The sequence below is a fragment of the Plectropomus leopardus genome, chromosome 8, assembly GCF_026936395.1.
Source record: "Plectropomus leopardus strain MGB_pleo_1.0 chromosome 8, ASM2693639v1, whole genome shotgun sequence".
Classification (NCBI taxonomy): Eukaryota; Metazoa; Chordata; class Actinopteri; order Perciformes; family Serranidae; genus Plectropomus; species Plectropomus leopardus.
In genome coordinates this window covers 27,577,236-27,589,971 of record NC_142183.1, presented here as the reverse complement: position 1 = coordinate 27,589,971, position 12,736 = coordinate 27,577,236, and the positions used below count along the sequence as shown (strand labels likewise).

Here is a 12,736-nt window from a genome sequence, read left to right as displayed (position 1 = left end):
GACATTGCCTACGTCTGTGTTCTTAAGTGCTAATGAGCAAATGCTAGCATGCTATAAACAATGTTTAAAGTTTGGAATCACCCGCTTATTAATACTTTTCTTCTTTTCTTCAATAATGGCTATTTTATCAAAGACAAAACAGTATAATTCAGACACCAGATGTTTCATTTACATTTAAAACAGTTTTGTCCCCCAAAGAAGAATAATTTCAAAACTTCCATTCAGCTGATGTTCCCACGGTATTACATAACAGTTTTTCTTTGGGTCCTCTGCAGACTACTCAGTAGGTAGATTGAAAAGGTTTAAACTTTGATTTTTCAGTCTACAGTACGTTCAGCTGATATTCTCTGATTAAACTCAAACAGTGCTAACCCTCATGTAGCTTTCTATTTCTGTTGTTAAGTTTTAAGAATAGCTTTGCTAAAGCAACACATTGCGTGTTAATTCCACCTTGTTAGAGGCATTATTGTGCACTTGACACTGAAACAGGAAATAGTTCCTATTTAATTCTGCACACATTTTAATGCTAAGCTTCCAGATCTTTTTTTATCAATGCCTGGTGATTTCTTCTATTCTTTTTTAACTATAGCTCAGTGGGATCTTTGTCTCTTTCTGCCCTTTTTATTGACAGTGTGGTTGAACCATTGTATGGTGTTTTGTTCTCCACTTACAAAACAAACCCTTCATACAAAATAACATTGATTTGTGAAAAAGACTCTCCACAACCTAAAAGCATCAAAGACCATTCAAATACATACTTGTCCTCTCAGATTTTTGACTGAACCCAATCAAGCTTTTGTGCTCCAAAACGCCGTCTATTTAGTCATTAAGTAAAATGTACAAGGATGCAATCAAAGCTGTTTTACTGGCATGTATTGACTTGTGTGTTGCGTTCTTCAGTGTAGCTCACAAGCAGTCAATAATAGTGACCTTTTATTATTTTGGCACAAGTCTTTTTGACCACCAATGTAAAACAGTGTCGTCTTGCATCATTCTCTCGAAAACATTACTGTACAGCTAGCTCATTTCAGGTGAGGGCGAGGAAGTGTGGACGTGGATTCATTCACTGGTGTTGCATCCAGTCCATTAGTACATTGATTGTACGTCTCTGCATCAGCCCATCTATTTATTTTTTTTTTTGCACTACTGCACAAAGTGTACATAATGATACAGTCGATGATGCAACAACAATAACTCCCCCTCACCCACCACCACATACATCTCAAATCAGTTTGTGGAAAATGCATCTCTGCCCCCTCCCTTTCTAGTAGCTGCTCCTGATTGGTCGGGGCACTTGTTTACTCAGTAGGGCTGGTGTTGGTGGATGAGGGAGTCAAACTAAGTGAGACAGCACAAGCTCTTCCTGTGAAACAGGTAAAAAGAGGTGCCTGGCAATTCCATGTGAACCACAGGAAGCACAGTGTAGTCTACCCCCTCCCCAAGACAATAGCACGTTTCGTGAGATATACAGATACTTTAAACCTGCTATACATGGGGGAGTAGATAAATTTAAACAAGAAGGAAAAAAGGGGGAAAGTGGAAAAGTATGTGCTCATTTGTGAGGAAACATATGGGCATGTGTGTGTACGCACCGCTTCTTGTGTTTAGTATATGGTGCTTGTTGAGTGACCAGCCGCCCAGATTGGTGGGATCCAGTTCGTAGCCTTGCAGAACGGCTGTCCTCTTCTCCCAGAGAATGAGGCTGGCACAGGACTCATACTCGTAGCCCACCGATACTACATATAGAAGAGGGTAGAGGCGATAGAATAAGAGACAAAAAGAGGCGATGACACAAATAGAAGTGATGAAAAAAAAGACAGAAAAAAGTACATAAATAAGACAAAACTAGCAACGGAGCTATGCAAAACTTCCTCAGAGCATAACCCTCCGACTTCATTTAAGTTGTGAAACGTGTGATACACATAGAAGCTAGTTAGCACCTGTACCAAAACCTGCACTCACACCTAACTAACACCCTCACATGCTGCAAAATCAATTAAAAACCTTGTTAATTGGACAGATTACCCGGTGGGCCTTTGAACCTGCAGGCCACACTGGTTGCTACGGTAAAAATGTCTGCTGCTGCCCCAAATATTCACATGTGCTAACATGAGCTGATTTGTGCTTATATGTGCAATAAGGAAAATGAGATGAGCGAGATATCTTGAGATTCCTCTTCATGCATATGTACCTGTATATATTTTAATGTATGTGTGCATTAGCATTGTCACATTTCCCATAATTATCCTTTTTGTATGGTCATTTTGCGATTTTTACAATGTGTGGTCAAAAATGCCAAAAGTGCTGTAATATATGTGACAATTTTACCATTTTGTGACATTGACAGTGAGTAATTAGTAGACTCAGAGCTGTCTCATTTTAATTTCCCGACATGATCAGGATAGTAAAATATGGTTGCTTGTATTTATGTTTTTGTCTGGTATGACCTCTTTTCAGCCAATCATGCTTAGTGTAGTCTATGATGAGTGTGACTCACCCGCACTGGGACTTGAACCTCCCCACTAAGTAATCTTAGTTATTTTTTAAAATTACTGTGGCTTAGTTTATGGGCTGAACTATTTTCATGCAGATTATGAATAGACTTCCAGTCATGTGGCCTTGTAATTTAATTTTGTAATAGACTTATACCCTATTCCATGCATCATCTTGCCTTTTAAGAAGGTGCCGTGCCATTGTTCGAACAGACCAAAATTTTGAAACCATTCATCCGAAAAATGTCCTATTGGACCAAAAGCCTGCTGTCCCAAAAACAAATGACTATTGCTCTGACATCCTTCTTCTTAGAAAGTACACACTCCCTGCATTGACTTTCAGTTTTCCAGCAGCATTTCAGCCTCCAAAACTGGATGGTTTTCACCAAGCTGTCCCTGCTTTTCCAGCACCCTTTTTGACACCAAACTTGTTTTTTTTCCCCAAAACATGAACTTTTCCTGACCACAACCAAGTGTTCTTTGTGCCTTAACCTACCTGTGTACATTCACCACAGTGTCGTCGGGAAATGTAAAATTTCAACATATTGGCTACAAATAATATACAAAAGTATCATATCTGTGGTTTAAAGTAACATACAATGAAAATATTTTATGCTGGTATTTGGTTTGTGAAACTGCAGGGAGTGTTTATTTTTGGAGAAGCAGGATTTCTGAGCAATAGCCGGTTGTTTTTGGGATAATGGGCTGTTGGAGAAATGGGTTTTTGGTCTAGTGCGACAATTTTCGGACTAACGAGGCTTAAAAATGTTGGCCCATCAGTACGGTGGGCAGTCCTTCCCGTAAAAACGGTGTGGGTAGATTTGTACATGTGACCTTTTATTTTTTTAAATATGTGTTTTGTAAAATTATACGTTTACGACAATTTGTTCTCTTGGTTATGACACGTATACATTATTTTTCTTTAAAATCCAAACATTTTAAGCTTGTGGTACCCACCAGTTTACTATTTCCAATCTGGCAACACTGGCATGCATGCGTGCATGTGTGTGTTGTTTTGTTCCAACTTGTTGAAAGGAAAAGTGTGTTAACACATCAACTCCCACTTGAGTCACAGTGAGAGTGCTGTTGCCAGCACCTTTTCAGCTAACGGCAAACAATAATGTGGTATACCTACGCCTGTATCCACACTGAGCAAAACATAACCTAATTGTAAACCATGTATATGCTTTATAATGTTTGAGAGATGTCAAATTACAGTCACTCTGGGGAACCATTGGATCTTTGAGTGAATGTAATTTCCCAAACAGTATGCCCCTCATGATTTGAGTCCACGCTGAAGCCCCAGATGTCCACTGCATCTGTGGCCTGACAGCAGTGCTTGGCTGACAGCATCTGTGAGCGACTGTGACAGCAGAATGTAATAGCACTGAGGCTCCCCTGGACTCCTGCTTGCTGCTCCAGTAGCTAACTGCTAACTCACCCTGATGGCTAATAACCCTTCACCACAGTTACGGCTGGCTGACTGAACTGCACGCGGCTTCAATGAAAAATAGATGTATGAAAAAAAAAAGCACTTAACTGTGGCTACACTGCGCAGTGGATGGAGGCCGGGTTTCTGGTATATTATCTCCCCTTCAGGCTGCCTAATTAGCACTCTCTCCCTCTGTCATAACCAATGCTGCCTCACTGGTAAAGTTTCTACTCTATTGGGGAAAAAAGCCCCCTTTACACAGCTTCTCTTCCACTCACCAACTGCTTCAGAAAGCCCGTAGACCCTCTGCCCATATGCATCGGTCTTATCCCAGATGTAGGTGTAGGCCAGATTGGGCGAGGCGTGAAACCACTTCTGGAAGAGGTGGCCCTCCACTGCTACCATCAGGTGGACTTTCAGGAGGCCCATGGACACCACAGCCGGGGTCATGGTGACCTTGAGTAAGGAGCGGTAGCCCTGCGTCCTGGAGCTTAGGTAGCACAGCTTCAGACTTGAGCCAGGCACCTCGATCTGCTCATGCAGCACCTGGAAGACAAAGAGAGAAGATGACAGGAGAGAGGGATTAGGAGGGATTAGAGAGAGAGGCAGTAATGGGGGTCACGCTTCCACTGACGGCTGAAGGACAAAAAAAGGGAAAAAAACAATGGAAGAAATAAAGAGAAAGAGGGAACAAATGGGGGGAAAAGCTATGGAAGCGAAAGAGAAAGAGAGCTACAAGAGACAGGAGGCGAACAGGAGAGTGGCAAGAGAGCGAGGGAACCAGAAGGGAGATTAGCCGGCTGCCAGAGGTCAGTGGTACTGCACCTGTGTCTCCGGTATGATGGGTTTCTCCCCTGGCTTGGAGCTGAAGAAGGAGGAGAGAGGGGATGCAATCACAAGAGGGTCAGGCCTGACGAAGCCGCTCAGGTCACAGCCCGGGATCGTGTTCTCTTCTGTCTTAAGCACCAGAGTGTCCATAGCATAAAACTGGCTCCAGGGCAGCCACACGGTGCGCTCCTGGCTCAGGAAGGGGGCGCGCTCGAACCGGAGAGTCAGTGATGCCCCACCGTTAGCTATCAGGTCAAACCTGGAGAGGTTTGCAAGAAGAGGATGGGAATAAGGTACAGATGGGGACGTGCTATGGAGGACCATTATCTGGACTCATTCACTGTCACCGTTTGTGGAATATAATATTTACTCCACTGGCTTAATTTATAAATATAAAACACCTGGAATAAATGTTTCGAAATTATTCATACACACACGTTAGCACATTGGTCTCTTTATTCAACGTTCTTTAACCTCTCTCCAGGCTCTCTTCAAATTATAATTGAAAGCTGTGGGCTTATGATTAATATAGACAAAGGTTTTATACACAAATTTGCTGTGGCAAATGACCAGAGCTTCATAAGTGTCTGTAACTGCTGCAGCCAAGAGCTTCTAACAACTGGAAGAAAACAGCACTTATCAAAACTAAACAAGGTCAGACAGGGACATCAGAACATGTTCATTCAAGTCACAAGTCCGTGAAACTGGCTAGTGACTGCCCCTGAAATACAAGGTTAATTAAATGTTACTACAAGTTCAGGTGTTCCAGCGTCAGCTCGGCCTAACTGGAAGAAAACGCTGTAAAGAAAAGCAATGGTAAGAGGAGGAGACGGGTGTTTAAAGAACCTGAGACAGGAAACACAAAAACTGCACTTTTAATGAGTTGAGGTCAGTCTAAAGAAGCAGTGAATCAAATTTTTTGAAATAGCATGTTACGGATGTCAGCCGGACTTAAATTCAATAGAACTTGTAGGGGAGAAAAATTGGACAGAAAAGTCAAATTAAAGCAGCCTAAAACTTGCCACAAAACTGGAATCCCTGCAGGAGAAATTGAAAGACATGTCAGGTGATTTAACTAAAAATGTTGGAAAGGTGGCTATTAGAGCAGAGAGCTGTGATACTTAAAAATTGAACTTCAGTGTTGTTTCAGAAGTTTCTTTGATAGCCCTGTCATTTGGCTCAAGATATTGTTTATTTGGAGTGAAACCTCTATTGTTTAAAGTATACAACCTGACCCAGAAAACTTAAAGGGGATCTATTATGATCAATTTCATACTTCATTTCATACTTGTCTTTTTCTCTAGAACATTTACATGCTTTAATAAAAAAAAGAAACTCAGTGATCCTCATGCTGTTTGTGCTGGAACACCTGTATCCACCCTGTGTCTGAAAAGCTCCTTTTTATTGCCTTTATCTAGCACCCATCCTGAAGAAGCCCAGTCTGCTCTGATTGGTCAGTGTTTCCAGGTCTTGTTCTTTGGCATCTCTGTACTGTTACTGCAACCACTTTCTGTAATGAAAACTCACCAATAAAAGCTTCTAAAGCAAAATGTTCCAGCAAGAATATGATTTAAAATTGTGCAATCTTCAACCAAGATTACATGTTTCCCTGACATTAGCATGTAGCTACATGTAGCAGTGTACTCGCAGCCAGCAAATGATTGTAATTGAGTACAGCACTCTTTTATAAAGTATCACTGATAAAAAAAGCTCTATAAACAATATGACATGTTCCAGCAGGAATATAATCCAGAATGGGGGGAAATTCACAAAACTGGCAAGTTCCATGTAGCACTGTATGCAATGTAAACACTTGCAGTGATGTGCGTGGAGCAGATGACCATATGAAATAATTCATCACCATCTGATGTCAACTTGTCTCAAAAGTAGAAAAAAATGTTGGAGCCAAAGTATTCAGAATGATCTAAAGCATGAGGCTGTTGCTCACAGGAATTACTTTTATATATGTTTTCCTCATTATTATATAACACTCTATATAAGACAGGAAATAAGGAAAAACATAGCAGGCCTTCTTTAACAATTAAGAAAAAAAGTCTTTTTTTCAGCAGTTGTTTCTAAACATTTACATACACCATAATGTGTTTATTTTGATGCACATTTTTTTCTGATGTTTTCATTTCAGTTATCATTTTTATTAACATATTTTCACTAAGGAGATTGAGTTTTGACTCTCAGTTGTGTCATTCTTGTAAATACATTTCCTATGCTCTTATTCGAAATCCCCTTTCTTTGCAATATCTAATTATCTGTGGCTGCAACAGCCTCATGGGATCATTATAGTTTTCTAATCTAATCTAATCTAATCCAATCTAATCTTATTTAATTTAATCTAATAATGCAGCCTATGTGGTGAGGTAGTTTCAGCAAAGAGTGCTGGGGAGCTGTTGTACATACATTCCATCCTGCCGTGTCAGCGTGTATCCGTAGTGAGGGTAGTTGACAAAAGACACGTTCACCCCCACCAGAGGGGTTCCATCTGTAGTCAACACCTGACCCCGGATTAGAGATGCCAAACTGGAAGAAGACAGAAGAGACAGAGTGAGAAAGAGCAATAGTCAATCTATCAACCCAATCTTCCCAACCATCAGTCATCTGGTTTGATTAATCTCTCCATCTTTCAATCATCCAATTTGCCCATTCATTTAATGCTCTGGTCTTCAACCACTCATTAATTAGAAGCAATCAGCAAGCCCCGCCATCTAGATTAGCTCCCGTCAATCATGTAAACAAACCATGACAATGTAGATGGATATGTGCGCATGTTTGTGTATGACTGTGAGCGGCTGTGCCTTAGGGAACTGATACAGAGAGATAGAATAACATTTAAACATACAGCATCACTTTGATGAGCCATTTCCTTTGAAACATCTGATGTCGGTATGTGTAAATGTATGGAGACAAGAATCAGCACCATGGACAGCGCTTCACAGCTCTGCTAAATCTACAGGGAATCTTGGCTCGCTCTGCCTCGGCTCTGGGATTTGTTAAGGTCTTGGCTGACTCTGTGAACCATTCTCAAGTCTATTTGATATTTGTGCCATTGAATCTAAAAGTTATGGTATTTTTTCACAGCACACATTTAATCGCATAAATGTCAAACCTTCTCAGAGCATCAAAGCGGTAATATTCTCTCACATGCTATCTCACAGGCACGCATAGCAGTTTGTTTAACACTATTGGCAAACATAACAAATAAACAACATGTACATTCTTCCCCTGGATATTGGTGCTATGAATACTGATAACAACGTTTAAACAAAATTAAATAATTTTGAATTTTTGATTTAAATGTTTTTATTTATGATAAGAAAATTTCAAAACTTTTTAAAAATAGGAAGGAAAAATATAAATATGAATATTGTATAATTTGCATTTACCTTTCAGTGAAAAACAGCATTAAAAACAGTTTCAACATTTTTCGATTATTTTTTTAGGAACCAAATACATTTTTTTCTTGCCAAACTTGTCTGCTGTTTTGTAAACAAATAAAATTCTATTCAAACGTAATTTCAGCTAGCTGGGATACATGATGGGAGAAAATGAAGAAACGCATGTGATGGTAAACAAATCACACATCAATGCATATTTGAGATATGTTACGTCAACAGCTACAGAAAATACATTTGCTGTTATGTTACATTACGTGGAAGGTCTTCCAAACTTCACATAACTTTTCCAAAACCTTTAATGATTTTTATGAGGTCTGTCAGCGTTAATGCATTAATCGCAGAGCAATTAAGGTCCTACATGATAAGTTATTTCATTATTAAAAAAAAATTGCGTTAATACCCAGCCGAAACTCATGTCCTAAAGAGGCTGTACAGGGAGTTTTAAAGCTAAATAATGCTCCAAATTCAGGCTAAATTTTAGTGATGTAAAAATGGCATGGCCATTTCACAGGGGTCCTTTGACCTCTGATCTCAAGATATTTGAATGAAAATGGGTTCTATGAGTTCCCATGGGCCTCCCCTTTACAGATATGCCCAGTTTATGCTAGTCCCATTCAGTTTTTTGTTGTCATCTGATTCCTAATCAAGACAATCTGGTAAGAATAAAATAATATTGAAAAATAATTGAATTGAAAACGTGATAAAAAAAATGCAATTAATGGCAATTAACTGTTGAAATTCAACAGTTCATCAAACAGGATTTAAAGAAAATAATAATTTGACAACCCTGATTTTTACCAATTCTATGGCTTTCCTAGGCCTGAAAAAGGTGACTTTGAAATTCCATGACTTTTCCAGGTTTTCCATGACTGTCGGAAACCTGCAAAAATGTGTAATTGCATCCTGTGTTTGTGTCTTTTCCCGTCATACCTCGAGTTGAACGGGTTTTCCCCGGGGAGGATATGGGTACTGTCCCGTCCCACGAGCATCTTGACGCGGTCGTAGAAGGAGCGGACGCGGGGTTGGGACATCGGACTCTGTTGGATGACAAGGAGAGGGTCCCGGGAGCCCCGACACAGCGGGCTGTTCTGACAGGGGCTCTGGATGCAGCAGTCTGGGTCCATGCAGTCTGTTAATCCATCTGAGTGACAGAGAAAGAGCAATGATGAAGGGAGGACTGCAAAACACCTACTTCTTCCATTCTTGATTAAATATTTTGATAATCTTTGAGAGGGAAGTTTAATTTTGGTATTGGTAGTGAGGGCTTCTCTCATGAGACCTCTATCTTAATTCGGTTTTAATTCATTATTTCTCTCTATCATGCTTTATTCCTTTCACAAGCTACATTTTCTTACAAGAGGTATTCCTCAGTGAAGGCTGTGCTTAAAGCGGTTCCACCCCAAATTTTCTCCCGCTCCCCTTAATTCACCTCCTTCGTTGTCCTTGTTGTCAGCACAGGAGGTCTCCATGGCAACACTGCAGCCGGGGCCCCTCCAGCCCGTCTGGCATTCGCAGTGCCAACTCTGCTGTCCCATGGTGCACTGGCCGTTCCCGTTACACAAGTTAGGACAGCCGTCTGTGAGGAGAGGACAGGAGGAGAGAGGGGGAGGGAGGTGAGAAGGAAGGAAAAGGGGGAGGGAGGGATGACAGGAGAGAAGCAGGGTTGTTGGTTTCATTATCAACGATACACAGATGAACAAGCACACATTTCTTACACACACACACACACACACACACACACACACACACACACACACATACTCATATGGTTACGATAGACCAATGAGTCTCACTCTATTTAATAACCACGTGGTAGCACACTGTAAGTATTGATTGTTGAAGAATCAATTTAATTCAGCAGGTCAATTTTCATGCACACCTTCCCATCCGTGTGTCTCTGCACCTTTGGGATGGCTGCTAACGTGTGTGTGTGTGTGTGTGTGTGTGTATGTGTGGACGGATCTCTTGATTCACTTACTTGATAGAGCCTGGCCCGATCATCACTCTCTCTCTCTCTCGCAGTCTCTCTCTCTCTTACTTATGATTCAGTGTAGGTAATGGGATTCTGATGGCCTGAGAGTAATGCTTTCTCATGAGAGAATGGGATTATGTTCGATGGAGTGTGTGTGTGTGTGCATGTGTGTGTGTATCTGTGCGGTGGCAGTCTATGAACTAATAAACCTTCACTTTAGTTTATGCAAAACGCTCTACCAGAATCCGAGGCCCTGGAGCCAAGAAAGTTCTGTAACTAGCATAGCAAGGCCACCCTCAACTCGAGAGCGACTTTAAGGCAAGGAAAAGCAGACATTTTCAGGGCGTCTGGATAAGGAAATTTGCAATTATGGAGGGCAGTACCATCTTGTCAAAGTAATATCTGCCAACTATTGGCTGCTTGTAATAGTAAAAGAAAATTTCAATGAATAGATTGACATTTGGAAAATACCATAATTTCCCTTTAGATGCTAAGACTGATGCCACTCTTATATTTATCTATTCCACATAAAGCAGGAGCTATTAATTGGTTAGCTTAGCTTGGAATAAAGACAGGAAACAAGGTAAAAAAAATCCAATGACCAACACCAACCAACGCAGCTCACTAATTTACATGTTATATCTTGTTTGATTAATCTGTACAAAAATGTGTGAACTGGGGGTTGTGTGTTGGACTATTTCTTGGCTGGGAGCTGTGACTTCCTTCAGGAGTCTTGTTGTCACTGTGTTGTTGCCAGGAAGCCAGCAGGGACTCTAAGAAGTTGTGCTCAGCTAATAAAAAGTCCCACCCATAACCTTCCTGTAAGGGCCCTGACACACAAAGATGGCAATTGGCTGTTGATTTCTTACAGTGTGTCTGTTTTTGGGTTGATTCAGCATGTTGAATCAGTTTCGGAGATGGCAGAGGCTGTTGGTAAACAATTTAATTTCATTCACACAGAAATCACTGTGACTGGCAGTTCAGTACAGTGACATAAGAGGAAAAAAGGAAGTGAGGAGAGGAAACAAATAACTAAAGACAAGAGGTGTGATTGTTTGTTTTATTGTTCCCTGGCCCACGGTAAATATCCATTGATCTTTCAACATAGGGTTATGTTGTAATGTGCTAACTAGCTAAATAGCTTTTTAAATCCATCTTGTCTGGTTCCGATTTATCTTTTTGAACGATATTATAGACTACCACCACCTGCTGGTATTGATAGTTATTTCCTCTAACGCAGACATGGAATGCAAAAGCTAGTATGCTTTTGGCTGTAGTCTTTGAAGTGTGGTCAAGCGCAACTTTTTAGCCAAGACACAGATGTCGTGAGGTAACAGTCCACTTCATGTTACATTCATTGATACTTCATTGATTTGTTGTGTGTGGGCCTTAAGACTGAGGCAAGGCTAGCTCTTTGCCCTATTTCCAGTCTTTATGTTATGATAAGCTAACAGCTGCAGTTTCATATTGAAGCGACAGATATGGGTTTGGTATCAATCATCTCATGTAACTCTTGGCAAGAAAGCATTTAAGTGTATCCCTCAAATTATTCTTCCCTTAAGAATTTCCCTATATTAGAGTACTTCACTAAAATGGCTCCAAATGTCCATTAAATGCTAAAAGATAAATACTTTTGTTTCTAAAAGCTCAGACGCCATGACATTTTTGTAGTCTGTTTGATAGTTTGCATCCTCACTGAGACAATGTTGCTCATCAAAGTCTTATCCAAACGGTCCTTTAAGTCCTGGCCTGTCTTACCATTTTCCCATATCACTCTAAATCACACCTTCTCTGGCTCTAACACAAGTCTGTGTGTTTGCCACTTCATAATCTATCAGGGAGAGTGGGGAGAAAAAAAAGGCATGATGACACACAGTGACAATGTTTTCTCCAGCAGCACAAAGAGCCTCAAACAAACTTGTCACAGTGATTTCCTCTTCAATAAATGAGAGAGCGGGATGCGACACCCTTAATTCTACCCACGGGATATGGAGGCAAAGACAGGGTTGACTGATAAAACAATACGTGCATGCACGCAAAGGCACTTACTCAAAAACACACACACTCGCACACCCGGCACGACGCACCCCTCGAGATATGACCTGACATTTCCCACTCAGTAGTAGTGTGCCGACACCGAGTGAGGAAGGACAAAATAAGCCAGTAAGAGATTATGAATATGAAATGCTTTTCATTGAGTCCTGTGCAGTAGATTAATGAACATATTTTCACTCAAGTTGCACTGTAGGATTTTGCCCTCTAACAAATCGCTGCATCAATAAAACCATGCATTATGAATACAAATACTGCAATCTAAACCGTGGCAGCAGCTAAATTAACAGGCATTTCACCCCGATTGGCATTTTATCATACGTCTCAACCGCCAGGCGATGAGGGAAAGTCAACAGAGGACTTTGAGAAAGACAGTGCGCCATCTTCTTTGAACTCCTAAGCAGGGGAAGGTGGGGCACAGAGAAGCTTAACCACGTTTTTCAGCTCAACAAGAGAAATCAAATCAAAGGTTTTTATCTTTAATTATTACCATTTTCTGCATCAAGGGACTGCTCATGATGCTGTATTAACAGTCAAGCTGGAATAGATT

The 12,736-nt window shown here is 40.7% G+C and overlaps 1 protein-coding gene across 13 annotated transcripts in view; it reads right to left on the bottom strand.

The window, feature by feature from the left end:
- Positions 1 to 12,736, bottom strand: part of tenm2a (teneurin transmembrane protein 2a) — a 260,523-nt gene that overhangs the window by 17,768 nt on the left and 230,019 nt on the right. For all 13 annotated transcript variants that reach the window (XM_088081291.1, XM_088081292.1, XM_088081301.1 and 10 more), the window contains 6 exons: positions 9,592 to 9,738; positions 9,093 to 9,303; positions 7,168 to 7,287; positions 4,750 to 5,011; positions 4,203 to 4,470; positions 1,593 to 1,736 (listed from right to left, as the gene is read on the bottom strand). In XM_088081291.1, coding sequence (XP_087937417.1) covers positions 1,593 to 1,736; positions 4,203 to 4,470; positions 4,750 to 5,011; positions 7,168 to 7,287; positions 9,093 to 9,303; positions 9,592 to 9,738 — 1,152 coding nt within the window. The remainder of the gene's footprint in view (positions 1 to 1,592; positions 1,737 to 4,202; positions 4,471 to 4,749; positions 5,012 to 7,167; positions 7,288 to 9,092; positions 9,304 to 9,591; positions 9,739 to 12,736) is intronic.